Source organism: Pecten maximus, chromosome 11 (genome assembly GCF_902652985.1).
Source record: "Pecten maximus chromosome 11, xPecMax1.1, whole genome shotgun sequence".
Taxonomy (NCBI): Eukaryota; Metazoa; Mollusca; class Bivalvia; order Pectinida; family Pectinidae; genus Pecten; species Pecten maximus.
The window spans coordinates 40079547-40097109 of NC_047025.1; the positions used below are offsets into that span (position 1 = coordinate 40079547).

Sequence of the window (17563 nt, forward strand, 5' to 3'; positions counted from 1 at the left end):
TACTGGTGGGGGAGTACTGACTGATACAGAGAGAAACTCTCCTCTAGTAGTACTGGTGGGGGGAGTACTGACTGATACAGAGAAACTCTCCTCTAGTAGTACTGGTGGGGGAGTACTGACTGATACAGAGAAACTCTCCTCTAGTAGTACTGGTGGGGGAGTACTGACTGATACAGAGAAACTCTCCTCTAGTAGTACTGGTGGGGGAGTACTGACTGATACAGAGAGAAACTCTCCTCTAGTAGTACTGGTGGGGGAGTACTGACTGATACAGAGAGAAACTCTCCTCTAGTAGTACTGGTGGGGGAGTACTGACTGATACAGAGGGAAACTCTCCTCTAGTATTACTGGTGGGGGAGTACTGACTGATACAGAGGGAAACTCTCCTCTAGTAGTACTGGTGGGGGAGTACTGACTGATACAGAGGGAAACTCTCCTCTAGTAGTACTGGTGGGGGAGTACTGACTGATACAGAGAAACTCTCCTCTAGTGGTACTGGTGGGGGAGTACTGACTGATACAGAGGGAAACTCTCCTCTAGTAGTACTGGTGGGGGAGTACTGACTGATACAGAGAAACTCTCCTCTAGTAGTACTGGTGGGGGAGTACTGACTGATACAGAGAAACTCTCCTCTAGTAGTACTGGTGGGGGAGTACTGACTGATACAGAGGGAAACTCTCCTCTAGTAGTACTGGTGGGGGAGTACTGACTGATACAGAGAAACTCTCCTCTAGTAGTACTGGTGGGGGAGTACTGACTGATACAGAGGGAAACTCTCCTCTAGTAGTACTGGTGGGGGAGTACTGACTGATACAGAGGTAAACTCTCCTCTAGTAGTACTGGTGGGGGAGTACTGACTGATACAGAGAAACTCTCCTCTAGTAGTACTGGTGGGGGAGTACTGACTGATACAGAGAAACTCTCCTCTAGTAGTACTGGTGGGGGAGTACTGACTGATACAGAGGGAAACTCTCCTCTAGTAGTACTGGTGGGGGAGTACTGACTGATACAGAGAAACTCTCCTCTAGTAGTACTGGTGGGGGAGTACTGACTGATACAGAGGGAAACTCTCCTCTAGTAGTACTGGTGGGGGAGTACTGACTGATACAGAGAAACTCTCCTCTAGTAGTACTGGTGGGGGAGTACTGACTGATACAGAGGGAAACTCTCCTCTAGTAGTACTGGTGGGGGAGTACTGACTGATACAGAGGTAAACTCTCCTCTAGTAGTACTGGTGGGGGAGTACTGACTGATACAGAGAAACTCTCCTCTAGTAGTACTGGTGGGGGAGTACTGACTGATACAGAGAAACTCTCCTCTAGTAGTACTGGTGGGGGAGTACTGACTGATACAGAGGGAAACTCTCCTCTAGTAGTACTGGTGGGGGAGTACTGACTGATACAGAGGTAAACTCTCCTCTAGTAGTACTGGTGGGGGAGTACTGACTGATACAGAGAAACTCTCCTCTAGTAGTACTGGTGGGGGAGTACTGACTGATACAGAGAAACTCTCCTCTAGTAGTACTGCTGGGGGAGTACTGACTGATACAGAGAGAAACTCTCCTCTAGTAGTACTGGTGGGGGAGTACTGACTGATACAGAGGGAAACTCTCCTCTAGTAGTACTGGTGGGGGAGTACTGACTGATACAGAGGGAAACTCTCCTCTAGTAGTACTGGTGGGGGAGTACTGACTGATACAGAGAGAAACTCTCCTCTAGTAGTACTGGTGGGGGAGTACTGACTGATACAGAGAAACTCTCCTCTAGTAGTACTGGTGGGGGAGTACTGACTGATACAGAGGGAAACTCTCCTCTAGTAGTACTGGTGGGGGAGTACTGACTGATACAGAGAGAAACTCTCCTCTAGGAGTACTGGTGGGGGAAATTACTGACTGATACAGAGAAACTCTCCTCTAGTAGTACTGGTGGGGGAGTACTGACTGATACAGAGGGAAACTCTCCTCTAGTAGTACTGGTGGGGGAGTACTGACTGATACAGAGAGAAACTCTCCTCTAGTAGTACTGGTGGGGGAGTACTGACTGATACAGAGAAACTCTCCTCTAGTAGTACTGGTGGGGGAGTACTGACTGATACAGAGAGAAACTCTCCTCTAGTAATACTGGTGGGGGAGTACTGACTGATACAGAGGGAAACTCTCCTCTAGTAGTACTGGTGGGGGGAGGGGGGGGGGGGAGTACTGACTGATACAGAGGGAAACTCTCCTCTAGTAGTACTGGTGGGGGAGTACTGACTGATACAGAGAAACTCTCCTCTAGTAGTACTGGTGGGGGAGTACTGACTGATACAGAGAGAAACTCTCCTCTAGTAGTACTGGTGGGGGAGTACTGACTGATACAGAGGGAAACTCTCCTCTAGTAGTACTGGTGGGGAAGTACTGACTGATACAGAGGGAAACTCTCCTCTAGTAGTACTGGTGGGGGAGTACTGACTGATACAGAGAAACTCTCCTCTAGTAGTACTGGTGGGGGAGTACTGACTGATACAGAGAGAAACTCTCCTCTAGTAGTACTGGTGGGGGAGTACTGACTGATACAGAGAGAAACTCTCCTCTTGTAGTACTGGTGGGGGAGTACTGACTGATACAGAGAAACTCTCCTCTAGTAGTACTGGTGGGGGAGTACTGACTGATACAGAGAAACTCTCCTCTAGTAGTACTGGTGGGGGAGTACTGACTGATACAGAGGTAAACTCTCCTCTAGTAGTACTGGTGGGGGAGTACTGACTGATACAGAGAAACTCTCCTCTAGTAGTACTGGTGGGGGAGTACTGACTGATACAGAGGTAAACTCTCCTCTAGTAGTACTGGTGGGGGAGTACTGACTGATACAGAGGGAAACTCTCCTCCGCTTGTACTAGTTAATAACATCTGACTTACCTTGACATCCATTCCATTTATATTGAATAACTGGCTACTCTGATCCAGCCCTGCTGTCGACTTCTTTCCCGTTTCCGTGGTGAATGTGTCATTCATGAATCTACGGAATATGGAACTCTTGCCAACTCCGTATTCCCCACATAGAATCACTTTGTAGTTGGGTGGTCCAGAGGCCATCACAGGTCTGTAACAGAAAGTAGGGTGTTAAATGATTTGCAGACCAAACAAATTTACTGACACAAGGGCACATCACTTTAGATTTTGTACAAACCAAATTCAGGAAAACATCATTACTTTGCATCCAAAATGAAAGTATGACAATTCAGATTATTCAAATAAACTTGTCGAAACGCTTTTATCAGATAAAAACAGATAGACAACAGTGACATAAATGCAGCCTGACAAACAGTTACAATACCTAATCCATTGTTATTTTTGACAACAGTATAAAACAATACCTACTCCATTGTAATTAGATGACCGTATAAAACAATACCTACTCCATTGTAATTTGACAACAGTATAAAATGATACCTACTCCATTGTAATTAGATGACCGTATAAAACAATACCTACTCCATTGTAATTTGACAACAGTATAAAACAAAACCTTCTCCATTGTAATTTGACAACAGTATAAAATGATACCTACTCCATTGTAATTAGATGTCAGTATAAAACAATACCTACTCCATTGTAATTAGATGTCAGTATAAAACAATACCTACTCCATTGTAATTTGACGTCAGTATAAAATGATATCTACTCCATTGTAATTTGACGACAGTACAACACTACTTTTCCTGTTGGCCAGTCAGACTACATACCAACAATGTGTCGGTGTGTGTCCTTATTAGATTTTACTGAGTGTTGTTTATAACAACTTTCTGTTGTGCGTCGATATACAAACTAATGTGTGGTTGTCTATCAAGACTGTAACTGTGTGTGTCTTATAAAACTTTACTGATGTGTTGTCTTATTAAGACTTTACTGATGTGTTGTCTTATTAAGACTTTACTGATGTGTTGTCTTATTAAAACTTTACTGATGTGTTGTCTTATTAAAACTTTACTGATGTGTTGTCTTATTAAAACTTTACTGATGTGTTGTCTTATTAAGATTTTACTGATGTGTTGTCTTATTAAAACTTTACTGATGTGTTGTCTTATTAAAACTTTACTGATGTGTTGTCTTATTAAATTTTACTGACGTGTTGTCTTATTAAAATTTACTGTGTTGTTTATAAGATTTTGTGTTGTCTTATTAAGATTTTACTGATGTGTTGTCTTATCAAGACTTTACTGATGTGTTGTCTTATTAAAACTTTACTGATGTGTTGTCTTATTAAGACTTTACTGATGTGTTGTCTTATTAAGATTTTACTGATGTGTTGTCTTATTAAGATTTTACTGATGTGTTGTCTTATTAAGATTTTACTGATGTGTTGTCTTATTAAAACTTTACTGATGTGTTGTCTTATTAAGATTTTACTGATGTGTTGTCTTATTAAGACTTTACTGATGTGTTGTCTTATTAAGATTTACTGATGTGTTGTCTTATTAAGATTTTACTGATGTGTTGTCTTATTAAGATTTTACTGATGTGTTGTCTTATTAAGATTTTACTGATGTGTTGTCTTATTAAGATTTTACTGATGTGTTGTCTTATTAAGATTTTACTGATGTGTTGTCTTATTAAGATTTTACTGATGTGTTGTCTTATTAAGATTTTACTGATGTGTTGTCTTATTAAGATTTTACTGACGTGTTGTCTTATTAAAACTTTACTGATGTGTTGTCTTATTAAGACTTTACTGATGTGTTGTCTTATTAAGATTTTACTGATGTGTTGTCTTATTAAAACTTTACTGATGTGTTGTCTTATTAAGACTTTACTGGTGTGTTGTCTTATTAAGATTTTACTGATGTGTTGTCTTATTAAAACTTTACTGATGTGTTGTCTTATTAAGATTTTACTGACGTGTTGTCTTATTAAAACTTTACTGATGTGTTGTCTTATTAAGATTTTACTGATGTGTTGTCTTATTAAAACTTTACTGATGTGTTGTCTTATTAAAACTTTACTGATGTGTTGTCTTATTAAAACTTTACTGATGTGTTGTCTTATTAAGATTTTACTGACTTGTTGTCTTATTAAGATTTTACTGATGTGTTGTCTTATTAAAACTTTACTGACGTGTTGTCTTATTAAGATTTTACTGATGTGTTGTCTTATTAAAACTTAACTGATGTGTTGTCTTATTAAAACTTTACTGATGTGTTGTCTTATCAAGACTTTACTGACGTGTTGTCTTATTAAAACTTTACTGATGTGTTGTCTTATTAAAACTTTACTGATGTGTTGTCTTATTAAGGTACGGTACAAATTTACTTAGAGCTTAGAGTGTAAAACTTTACTTAGAGCTCAGCGTGTAAAACTTTACTTTGAGCTCAGAATGTACCAATTTACTTAGAGCTCAGAGTGTAAAACTTTATTTACATCTCAGAGTGTACAAATTTACATATAGCTTAGAATGTACAAATTTACTTAGAGCTCAGAGTGTACAACTTTACATAGAGCTTAGAATGTACAAATGTACATAGAGCTTAGAATGTACAAATTTACATAGAGCTTAGAATGCACAAATTTACATAGAGCTTAGAATGTACAACTTTACATAGAGCTTAGAATGTACAACTTAATTTTTCTTTCTCTGCCAAAAAACATGACCTGTGTTCAAACGAGAGTGATTTAACAGGACGGAAACACTCAGTCGGAAGTTGTACTTATCCGTAATAAGCTCTAGCGTACACAAGTCACAAATAACTGTGATAATCCCATCCTATTTACTGTATATGATCATTGATACAGTGTGTAGAATATATACAGTCTCTACACCGATGTTAGGTCTATAGACTTGTCTAGTCCATGGTTTACCATAGACAGTCTCTACACCAATGTTAGGTCTACAGACCTGTCTAGTCATGGTTTACCATAGACAGTCTCTACACCAATGTTAGGTCTATAGACCTGTCTAGTCCATGGTTTACCATAGACAGTCTCTACACCGATGTTAGGTCTATAGACCTGTCTAGTCCATGGTTTACCATAGACAGTCTCTACACCAATGTTAGGTCTACAGACCTGTCTAGTCCATGGTTTACCATAGACAGTCTCTACACCGATGTTAGGTCTATAGACCTGTCTAGTCCATGGTTTACCATAGACAGTCTCTACACCAATGTTAGGTCTACAGACCTGTCTAGTCCATGGTTTACCATAGACAGTCTCTACACCAATGTTAGGTCTATAGACTTGTCTAGTCCATGGTTTACCATAGACAGTCTCTACACCAATGTTAGGTCTACAGACCTGTCTAGTCCATGGTTTACCATAGACAGTCTCTACACCAATGTTAGGTCTACAGACCTGTCTAGTCCATGGTTTACCATAGACAGTCTCTACACCAATGTTAGGTCTACAGACCTGTCTAGTCCATGGTTTACCATAGACAGTCTACACCAATGTTAGGTCTACAGACGTGTCTAGTCCATGGTTTACCATAGACAGTCTCTACACCAATGTTAGGTCTATTGACCTGTCTAGTCCATGGTTTACCATAGACAGTCTCTATACCAATGTTAGGTCTACAGACCTGTCTAGTCCATGGTTTACCATAGACAGTCTCTACACCAATGTTAGGTCTACAGACCTGTCTAGTCATGGTTTACCATAGACAGTCTCTACACCAATGTTAGGTCTATAGACCTGTCTAGTCCATGGTTTACCATAGACAGTCTCTACACCAATGTTAGGTCTATAGACCTGTCTAGTCCATGGTTTACCATAGACAGTCTCTACACCAATGTTAGGTCTACAGACCTGTCTAGTCCATGGTTTACCATAGACAGTCTCTACACCAATGTTAGGTCTATAGACTTGTCTTGTCCATGGTTTACCATAGACAGTCTCTATACCAATGTTAGGTCTATAGACTTGTCTAGTCCATGGTTTACCATAGACAGTCTCTACACCAATGTTAGGTCTACAGACCTGTCTAGTCCATGGTTTACCATAGACAGTCTCTACACCAATGTTAGGTCTACAGACCTGTCTAGTCCATGGTTTACCACAGACAGTCTACACCAATGTTAGGTCTATAGACTTGTCTAGTCCATGGTCCATGGTTTACCATAGACAGTCTCTACACCAATGTTAGGTCTACAGACCTGTCTAGTCCATGGTTTACCATAGACAGTCTCTACACCAATGTTAGGTCTATAGACCTGTCTAGTCCATGGTTTACCATAGACAGTCTCTATACCAATGTTAGGTCTACAGACCTGTCTAGTCCATGGTTTACCATAGACAGTCTCTACACCAATGTTAGGTCTACAGACCTGTCTAGTCCATGGTTTACCATAGACAGTCTCTACACCAATGTTAGGTCTACAGACCTGTCTAGTCCATGGTTTACCATAGACAGTCTCTACACCAATGTTAGGTCTATAGACTTGTCTAGTCCATGGTTTACCATAGACAGTCTCTACACCAATGTTAGGTCTACAGACCTGTCTAGTCCATGGTTTACCATAGACAGTCTCTACACCAATGTTAGGTCTATAGACCTGTCTAGTCCATGGTTTACCATAGACAGTCTCTATACCAATGTTAGGTCTACAGACCTGTCTAGTCCATGGTTTACCATAGACAGTCTCTACACCAATGTTAGGTCTACAGACCTGTCTAGTCCATGGTTTACCATAGACAGTATACACCAATGTTAGGGCTACAGACGTGTCTAGTCCATGGTTTACCATAGACAGTCTCTACACCAATGTTAGGTCTATTGACCTGTCTAGTCCATGGTTTACCATAGACAGTCTCTATACCAATGTTAGGTCTACAGACCTGTCTAGTCCATGGTTTACCATAGACAGTCTCTACACCAATGTTAGGTCTACAGACCTGTCTAGTCCATGGTTTACCATAGACAGTCTCTACACCAATGTTAGGTCTATAGACTTGTCTAGTCCATGGTTTACCATAGACAGTCTCTACACCAATGTTAGGTCTATAGACTTGTCTAGTCCATGGTTTACCATAGACAGTCTCTACACCAATGTTAGGTCTACAGACCTGTCTAGTCATGGTTTACCATAGACAGTCTCTACACCAATGTTAGGTCTATAGACCTGTCTAGTCCATGGTTTACCATAGACAGTCTCTACACCAATGTTAGGTCTATAGACCTGTCTAGTCCATGGTTTACCATAGACAGTCTCTACACCAATGTTAGGTCTACAGACCTGTCTAGTCCATGGTTTACCATAGACAGTCTCTATACCAATGTTAGGTCTACAGACCTGTCTAGTCCATGGTTTACCATAGACAGTCTCTACACCAATGTTAGGTCTACAGACCTGTCTAGTCCATGGTTTACCATAGACAGTCTCTACACCAATGTTAGGTCTACAGACCTGTCTAGTCCATGGTTTACCATAGACAGTCTCTACACCAATGTTAGGTCTACAGACCTGTCTAGTCCATGGTTTACCATAGACAGTCTCTACACCAATGTTAGGTCTACAGACCTGTCTAGTCCATGGTTTATCATAGACAGTCTCTACACCAATGTTAGGTCTACAGACCTGTCTAGTCCATGGTTTACCATAGACAGTCTACACCAATGTTAGGTCTACAGACGTGTCTAGTCCATGGTTTACCATAGACAGTCTCTACACCAATGTTAGGTCTACAGACCTGTCTAGTCCATGGTTTACCATAGACAGTCTCTATACCAATGTTAGGTCTACAGACCTGTCTAGTCCATGGTTTACCATAGACAGTCTCTACACCAATGTTAGGTCTACAGACCTGTCTAGTCCATGGTTTACCATAGACAGTCTCTACACCAATGTTAGGTCTACAGACCTGTCTAGTCCATGGTTTACCATAGACAGTCTACACCAATGTTAGGTCTACAGACCTGTCTAGTCCATGGTTTACCATAGACAGTCTCTACACCAATGTTAGGACCACAGACCTGTCTAGTCCATGGTTTACCATAGACAGTCTCTACACCAATGTTAGGTCTACAGACCTGTCTAGTCCATGGTTTACCATAGACAGTCTCTAAACCAATGTTAGGTCTACACACCTGTCTAGTCCATGGTTTACCATAGACAGTCTCTACACCAATGTTAGGACCACAGACCTGTCTAGTCCATGGTTTACCATAGACAGTCTCTACACCAATGTTAGGTCTATAGACCCGTCTAGTCCATGGTTTACCATAGACAGTCTCTACACCAATGTTAGGTCTACAGACCTATCTAGTCCATGGTTTACCATAGACAGTCTACACCAATGTTAGGTCTATAGACCTGTCTAGTCCATGGTTTACCATAGACAGTCTCTACACCAATGTTAGGTCTACAGACTTGTCAAGTCATGGTTTACCATAGACAGTCTCTACACCAATGTTAGGTCTACAGACCTGTCTAGTCCATGGTTTACCATAGACAGTCTCTACACCAATGTTAGGTCTACAAACCTGTCTAGTCCATGGTTTACCATAGACAGTCTCTACACCAATGTTAGGTCTACAGACCTGTCTAGTCCATGGTTTACCATAGACAGTCTCTACACCAATGTTAGGTCTACAGACCTGTCTAGTCCATGGTTTACCATAGACAGTCTCTACACCAATGTTAGGTCTACAGACTTTTCTAGTCCATGGTTTACCATAGACAGTCTCTATACCAATGTTAGGTCTACAAACCTGTCTAGTCCATGGTTTACCATAGACAGTCTCTACACCAATGTTAGGTCTATAGACTTGTCTAGTCCATGGTTTAGTCATCATCATATATAACAAATTCCATATAACAGTAACACTTATGTACAATCCTCTTTACACCATTTTAATATGTATGTGTACATTTGTAATGATACCCTATAGTGTACATAGGTTTAAACGGAGAACTGTGAGATTTGACCTTATCATACAGACTATGTACTAGTCTTTACTCCAGAGGATCAGGGCTCATGTTATGCTCGTTCTCAGCTGTTCTATAACAAAAACTAAATTTGCAACAGCCCTGTTTTAATTGACATGTTTTTCGTATAAACCTAACATGACTGGTCCACCCTGATTTTTATCAGAGAAACAACAGAACAAGTGGACTTATACTGATCTGTGGACTTTATATGACGGAGACCAGCTGGAAAATCATGTTTACAAATCAATCATAACAACAACTGAATTTATTCACTCAAATGTAATATATGTACATATATATAGATCTCTCCTTCCTTCAGCTTAGTCAACTCTGACTGCAAATAATTTACAATAATAAAATCATGACGTCGCTCTTTGTGACGTTACGAAATATGGACTAGACGGTGCCCTTTTTGAATGGACTGATCAACGCAATTTTAGCGTTTTCCCGTTACCCCATAATCTCTGTGCAAAAAGCTAACGTCAAGTGAGTACTTTGTCAAAAACTTTTCTGAATATTGTGGAAATGTCTATGTGCATATCTAACTTCTCCACGAGGTAAGCTAACAACAAATGGCTGAAACATGCTTGACAACCATAGTTAATCTGAGACAGAAATATGCGGACTGTGAATAAATCAATCAATTAATAATGAAAAAGATATCAAACAGAAATGTTGAGTTGTTTCCTTTAATTTTGATAACAATACTGGTGTCTTTACATAGATTCACCAAAACTATATTTATTATCTTAGCAAACACAACTGCTGTAGTCACAAACATCGCAACACATCTCAAATTTTATATTCTTCGTACGTTATTTTAACGATTTGAATGGACTCAGAGGAATACTGTACTCACTCAGAGGTATCAGAACTCACTCAGAGGTATCAGAACTCACTCAGAGGAATACAGTACTCACTTAGACGTATACGGTACTCACTTAGAGAAATACGGTACTCGCTTAGAGAAATACGGTACTCACTCAAAGGAATATGTATGATACTCATTTAGAGAAATATGGTACTCAATTAAGAGAAATACGGTCCTCGCTCAAAGGAATATGTATGGTACTCATTTAGAGAAATACGGTACTCGCTTAGAGAAATACGGTACTCACTCAAAGGAATATGTATGATACTCATTTAGAGAAATATGGTACTCAATTAAGAGAAATACGGTACTCACTCAAAGGAATATGTATGATACTCATTTAGAGAAATATGGTACTCAATTAAGAGAAATACGGTACTCACTCAAAGGAATATGTATGATACTCATTTAGAGAAATATGGTACTCAATTAAGAGAAATACGGTACTCACTCAAAGGAATATGTATGGTACTCATTAAGAGAAATACGGTACTCACTGAGAAATAGGGTTACCAGAGATTACTCAGATGTTACTCAGAGAAATATTGAACCAAACTGATCACTCACACTTGTACTGAGGAAGCCAGATAAAAATGAAATATGTTTGTTCTGACTTTTAAAGATAAGAGAATATAAATAGTTTTACCACCTAAGTAGGGCACTAATATATGGGTACAACCAAGTACAACGATTAACACAGAAATCAGGAGGTTATCATCAGCCAAGTCAACATCCAGATTTCTTAAATGATTTTGACATATTTAGAACCTACTGAATGTTGTTTTTATCTTCAAAAGATGTAAACACACTTTATAAAGGAGGAAAGGTGATGTTCTATATATAGACTGTAATGTAGGTCAGGCTGTAAAACTGGTACTTGACAGACCTGGTATAAACATGTACTATGATGGCCTCTCAGGTCAAAGGTCACACTAATGAGGATCCGGGTAATTGTCTGCACCAATCATAACACATTGATTCATGACAAGAGGTGGAAGGAAGAAATGTAGTAACTTGTTCAAAGATTCTGAAATAAAGTCCAAACTACCAAGATAATAAATTACAGCCGACTAGCAGACTAGCAGATGTAGCTGTCACACAGCCAGGCATTCAGTGCACATCCAATCAGTTTATACAAAATAGTTTTTTATAACCAGAAATATTTACACAGATCCCTTGTGCTTTTAGAAACACTGCATCTCTGCAGATTATCAACACACCACAGAAATCTGTGATAACATGGAACCAGCTTGTATCCCTGTACAGTCAAGTACACCGTGTTTCCCACACCCAGACATTCTCATGACTCAAACATGACTGTTTGTAACTCATAATTCACAAATGATTGTCTAACTTACCACCTCAACATTGATTCAGCTTCAGCAACAAGTCCTGACGGGGTCCCTATGGGTGAGATAGTGTATGACAAGAACTGTGGTAGTAGGCAGTGTATCAGTGTAACGGGACACACATGTACTACAGCATTGGTGCCGATCAATTCTGTATACACTGGAATATTACAACATCTTGACACAAACTTAAATCTATTATGTTATATACACTATGTACACCATACAGACCACTTACAGTAATTAGCTGTCTAATGCAACAGGCTAAAATACAGAGATACTATACTATACATGCAAGTCATATACACTGGGCCAACATCTACATACAGGGGTACTACACATCTACATACTGGGGCACTACATATCTACATACAGGGGTACTACATATCTACATACTGGGGCACTACACATCTACATACAGGGGCACTACATATCTACATACAGGGGTACTACATATCTACATACAGGGGTACTACATATCTACATACTGGGGCACTACACATCTACATACAGGGGTACTACACATCTACATACAGGGGTACTACACATCTACATACAGGGGTTACTACACATCTACATACAGGGGTACTACACATCTACATACAGGGGCACTACACATATACATACAGGGGCACTACACATCTACATACAGGGGCACTACACATCTACATACAGGGGTAACACATATCTACATACTGGGGCACTACACATCTACATACAGGGGCACTACATATCTACATACAGGGGTACTACACATCTACATACAGGGGTACTACACATCTACATACAGGGGTACTACATATCTACATACAGGGGACACTACATATCTACATACTGGGGCACTACACATCTACATACAGGGGTAATACATATCTACATACAGGGGTACTACATATCTACATACAGGGTAATACATATCTACATACAGGGGTACTACACATCTACATACAGGGGTACTACACATCTACATACAGGGGTACTACATATCTACATACAGGGGTACTACACATCTACATACAGGGGTACTACATATCTACATACAGGGGTACTACACATCTACATACAGGGGTATACATATCTACATACAGGGGTACTACACATCTACATACAGGGGCACTACATATCTACATACAGGGGGTACTACACATCTACATACAGGGGGTACTACACATCTACATACAGGGGTACTACACATCTACATACAGGGGGTACTACACATCTACATACAGGGGTACTACACATCTACATACAGGGGTACTACACATCTACATACAGGGGTACTACACATCTACATACAGGGGTACTACATATCTACATACAGGGGCACTACATATCTACATACAGGGTACTACACATCTACATACAGGGGTACTACACATCTACATACAGGGGCACTACACATCTACATACAGGGGTACTACACATCTACATACAGGGGTACTACACATCTACATACAGGGGGTACTACACATCTACATACAGGGGTACTACACATCTACATACAGGGGCACTACACATCTACATACAGGGGTACTACACATCTACATACAGGGGTTACTACACATCTACATACAGGGGCACTACATATCTACATACAGGGGGCACTACACATCTACATACAGGGGGTACTACATATCTATATTCAGGGGTACTACACATCTACATACAGGGGTACTACACATCTACATACAGGGGTATTACATATCTACATACAGGGGCACTACACATCTACATACATGGGGTAGTGCATATCTACATACAGGGGTACTACATATCTACATACAGGGGTACTACATATCTACATACAGGGGTACTACATATCTTCATACAGGGGGCACTACATATCTACATACTGGGGTACTACATTTCTTCATATGGGAACACTACACATTTACATCTATACACATGTAGAGACACTATTTATCTACATATCACAGCATTACACATCTACATACAGGGTTACCACACAACTACATATGGAGGCACTATATATCTACATACAGGGGAACTACACCTCTATACACAGAGGCAATACACATCTAAATGAAGAGTTATTGTCTGGAAAGATCTTCTCATATGTAGGAGCGTAGGATCATTGAATCTATAGATACACAAGGGTGACATTATGGTCGATTTGTATTGACCATTTACTTGGTCTATTTGCCTATGTCAAGGGCATAACTGACACAAAATACACCTTGATCACATCACTTTTTATACTAATAAGACATTTCCAGGTGTCGTACTAGGTCAAATGTCTCCTGAGGATTTCTCAAAACTGATCTAATACTGAGACTTCCATAATGATATTGTTGACTTTTCCCAGTCAAATTCTTTAAAATTAATCTGATAGCATCTCCACTGAGCAGTAATATATATCTATAAAGGAGTGAAGGTTGGCTACTCAAGCATTCTAGATATGTTTAAAGCCAATCAAATTAAGTCATTGCTTACTCATGCATATAGCCAATACACCAGAAATGTCAATTGATGTTGATAACATTACAATATTTATATCATAAGTGCCCACTTCAGAGTTTTTACAAAAAAATAAGTTGGTAAGTATTTTCAGGTAAGTATGGGGAGAAATGACCTCCATCAAGTACATCACAAAACCACATAACAATATATAATCTCATTTTAAATGTCAAATTGATGCGATAATGTACTTGGTATTTCATGTGGATCACATGTTAGATTACAAAAAATACAGCTGTGTTAAAAATCTCAAATAGACGTAAAACATTTATAGCTCGAAACTGAAAAAATTAATCATCAACAGAGTCTAAATAAAGTTAACTCCGAGTTAAACATCATATCATCTATAAAGTTATGATGAACAGGATTATTATAAAGTTACGATGAACAGGATTATTATAAAGTTACGATGAACAGGATTATTATAAAGTTACGATGAACAGGATTATTATAAAGTTACGATGAACAGGATTATTATAAAGTTACGATGAACAGGATTATTATAAAGTTACGATGAACAGCATTATCATAAAGTTACCATGAACAGGATTATTATAAAGTTACCATGAGTTAAACAAACAGGGTTATTATAAAGATCATTTCAAGATTGCACAATAAACAAGCAAAGCTGCTCTTTCAAATTTCATCCTCATACAGTTTTTTTTAAACATTGTTTAAAGAGAGAATGTCACACTGATTACAGTGCGTGTCATACAAGGTTAAACAAAAGGTCTGCATGGTAACACTTTAGGTTTCCATCATCAATCTTTTGGTTTCCATGGTCACTCCTGTGATTTCCATGGTCACTTCTGTGGTTTCCATGGTCCGTTGTCACACCTTTAGTTTGCATAAACATACTTTCGGTAGGTTTTGTGGTATAGACATGAATACTCATAGGTAGAGGTAGGTAAATATTGGACCACATACCTAACCAAGACTAGAGGTGGTCACTAGTGGTGGTCACTAGTGGTAGTCACTAGTGATGGTTATAAGTAGTGGTCACTAGTGGTGGTCACAAGTGGTGGTCACAAGTGGAAGTCACTTTTGAAGGTCACACATGGTGGTCACAAGTGGTACAGTGTAGAGGTCACAATTGGTGGTCACAAGTGGTGGTCACAATTGGTGGTCACAATTTGTGGTCACAAGTGAAAGTCACTAATGGAGGTCACATGTGAAGGTCACAAGTGGAAGTCACAAGTGAAAGTCACTAATGGAGGTCACATGTGAAGGTCACAAGTGGAAGTCACAAGTGAAAGTCACTAATGGTGGTCACCAGTGGTGGCCATTAGATCTTGGACAAGTAAACATCAAAAGTGCTCAACCTAATCAAGTCACAGTCACTCTTTTAAATATTGTGTACTTTACCTAAAAATAAACCCATTTCATCAGTTTATTTGTACCGCCCTGTCGTACCAATTTTGCTCTATGTAGGGTCACTCTCTGATGTAAATTTTGATAATTAACATTATGTTCTGTATTTCATTAACCAGTGCCCGAGTTATAATTTCCTTAAAGGACGAGAGACATGACACATAGCCAGTCGTCCTCTAGATTACATTATACAAGGTCTAGTCAGCACAAAAAATAGTTTTCCTTAAAAATTACCAGAGCTATGTCCGGCTACTCATTACCATGTTCTCATACATGAATGTTATAGGAGTATAAAGTAGAGAATTTTAATCAGGTGTCTGCTACAGTCAGTCAGTAATGAAATGTACCCACAACTCCTCCTCTTCTCTCTCAGATGTTGGTTTTTGCCCAGTCTAACTGGACTATCCTCAACTATCAGTAATCACACCTGTTAATTTAACACCTGTGTTATCACCTGTCAATTAAATATTCATTACAGTTCTATGCACATTTTACATAAACAGATGCAATGTTAAGGAATCTAGAGACAGTTCTCATTAACTCACCTGTACATGTATTCCATGGCATTAAAAAAGGCCAGGTATAACTAGGTGTTTCCGTCCTAACTGTACATACCTAACATACCTGGCTTTACCTTTACGGCGTTACATATTTAGGATATTCAAAACAAATACAATCCTGTTTTAACAATATTACTTACAGTACACACAAAGCGTAGTATCAAGTTTTGTTTACACCTGGCCAGGTAAGTATTACACCTGTGATCTCCACGGCCTGGTCAGTCGACGTGGGCACAGGTCACTAAAGATTAAAGTCAGTGTCTGTGAGCATAACTTGTGAACGTTTTCCTCCTGTGTGTAAAATTTTATGAGCGATGATATTTATATTACCTGTATGTGGGAATTAGTTCTAAATATAGCATCTGTCTACATAGGTAGATTATGTGGGTGTACTTTAACTCTGACCTAAAGCTCAGGTGAACTCAGGGTAGTTAGGGCTGATATCACTGGAGGAAATACTGAAACTGACATCAGCACGTGTCACATGATATTACATAAGGAACTATTTTCTTACGATAACATGTTTCTAAGATTAGTTACAAAAGTTTCAGTATTTAACAATCTCACGTCAGTAAAATCATGTGTCCCTATACTAAGTACTGAGAGAGCAGCTATCAGAAAGAATATGACAACAGCAGTATTCGCTGACACTTTCTCTTCCTTTATGAAAAAAGTATAATGGAAGAACACCATTTTCAAACACCATCAAATATATTCCAAAATCTGACATCCAGTGGGAACAGTCATTACCTAGTACACAGGTGTCCCTATTAGATAAAATATGGTATGTGAGGACCCAGTAAACAGGTGTCAATATAAGATAAAATATGGTATGTGAGTACCCAGTACACATGTGTCACTATAAGATAAAATATGGTATGTGAGTACCCAGTAAACATGTGTCATTATTAGATAAAATATGGTATGTGAGTACCCAGTACACAGGTGTCACTATTAGATAAAATATGGTATGTGAGTACCCAGTAAACAGGTGTCACTATCAGATAAAATATGGTATGTGAGTACCGTGTACA

General features: G+C 39.3%; 1 protein-coding gene across 10 annotated transcripts in view; it reads right to left on the minus strand.

Annotated features, from left to right (window-relative positions):
* LOC117337253 (ras-related protein Rab-35-like) overlaps positions 1–17563 on the minus strand; it is a 40268-nt gene that overhangs the window by 12490 nt on the left and 10215 nt on the right. For 5 of the 10 annotated variants that reach the window (XR_004534778.1, XR_004534780.1, XR_004534779.1 and 2 more), the window contains exon 2: positions 2897–3080. Coding sequence is in view for 6 of the 10 variants with exons in the window: in XM_033898138.1 (XP_033754029.1) it covers positions 2897–3080 (184 nt within the window). In the remaining 4 variants the exon portion in view is untranslated. The other 5 variants (XM_033898139.1, XM_033898141.1, XM_033898142.1 and 2 more) reach the window with 5 other exon arrangements.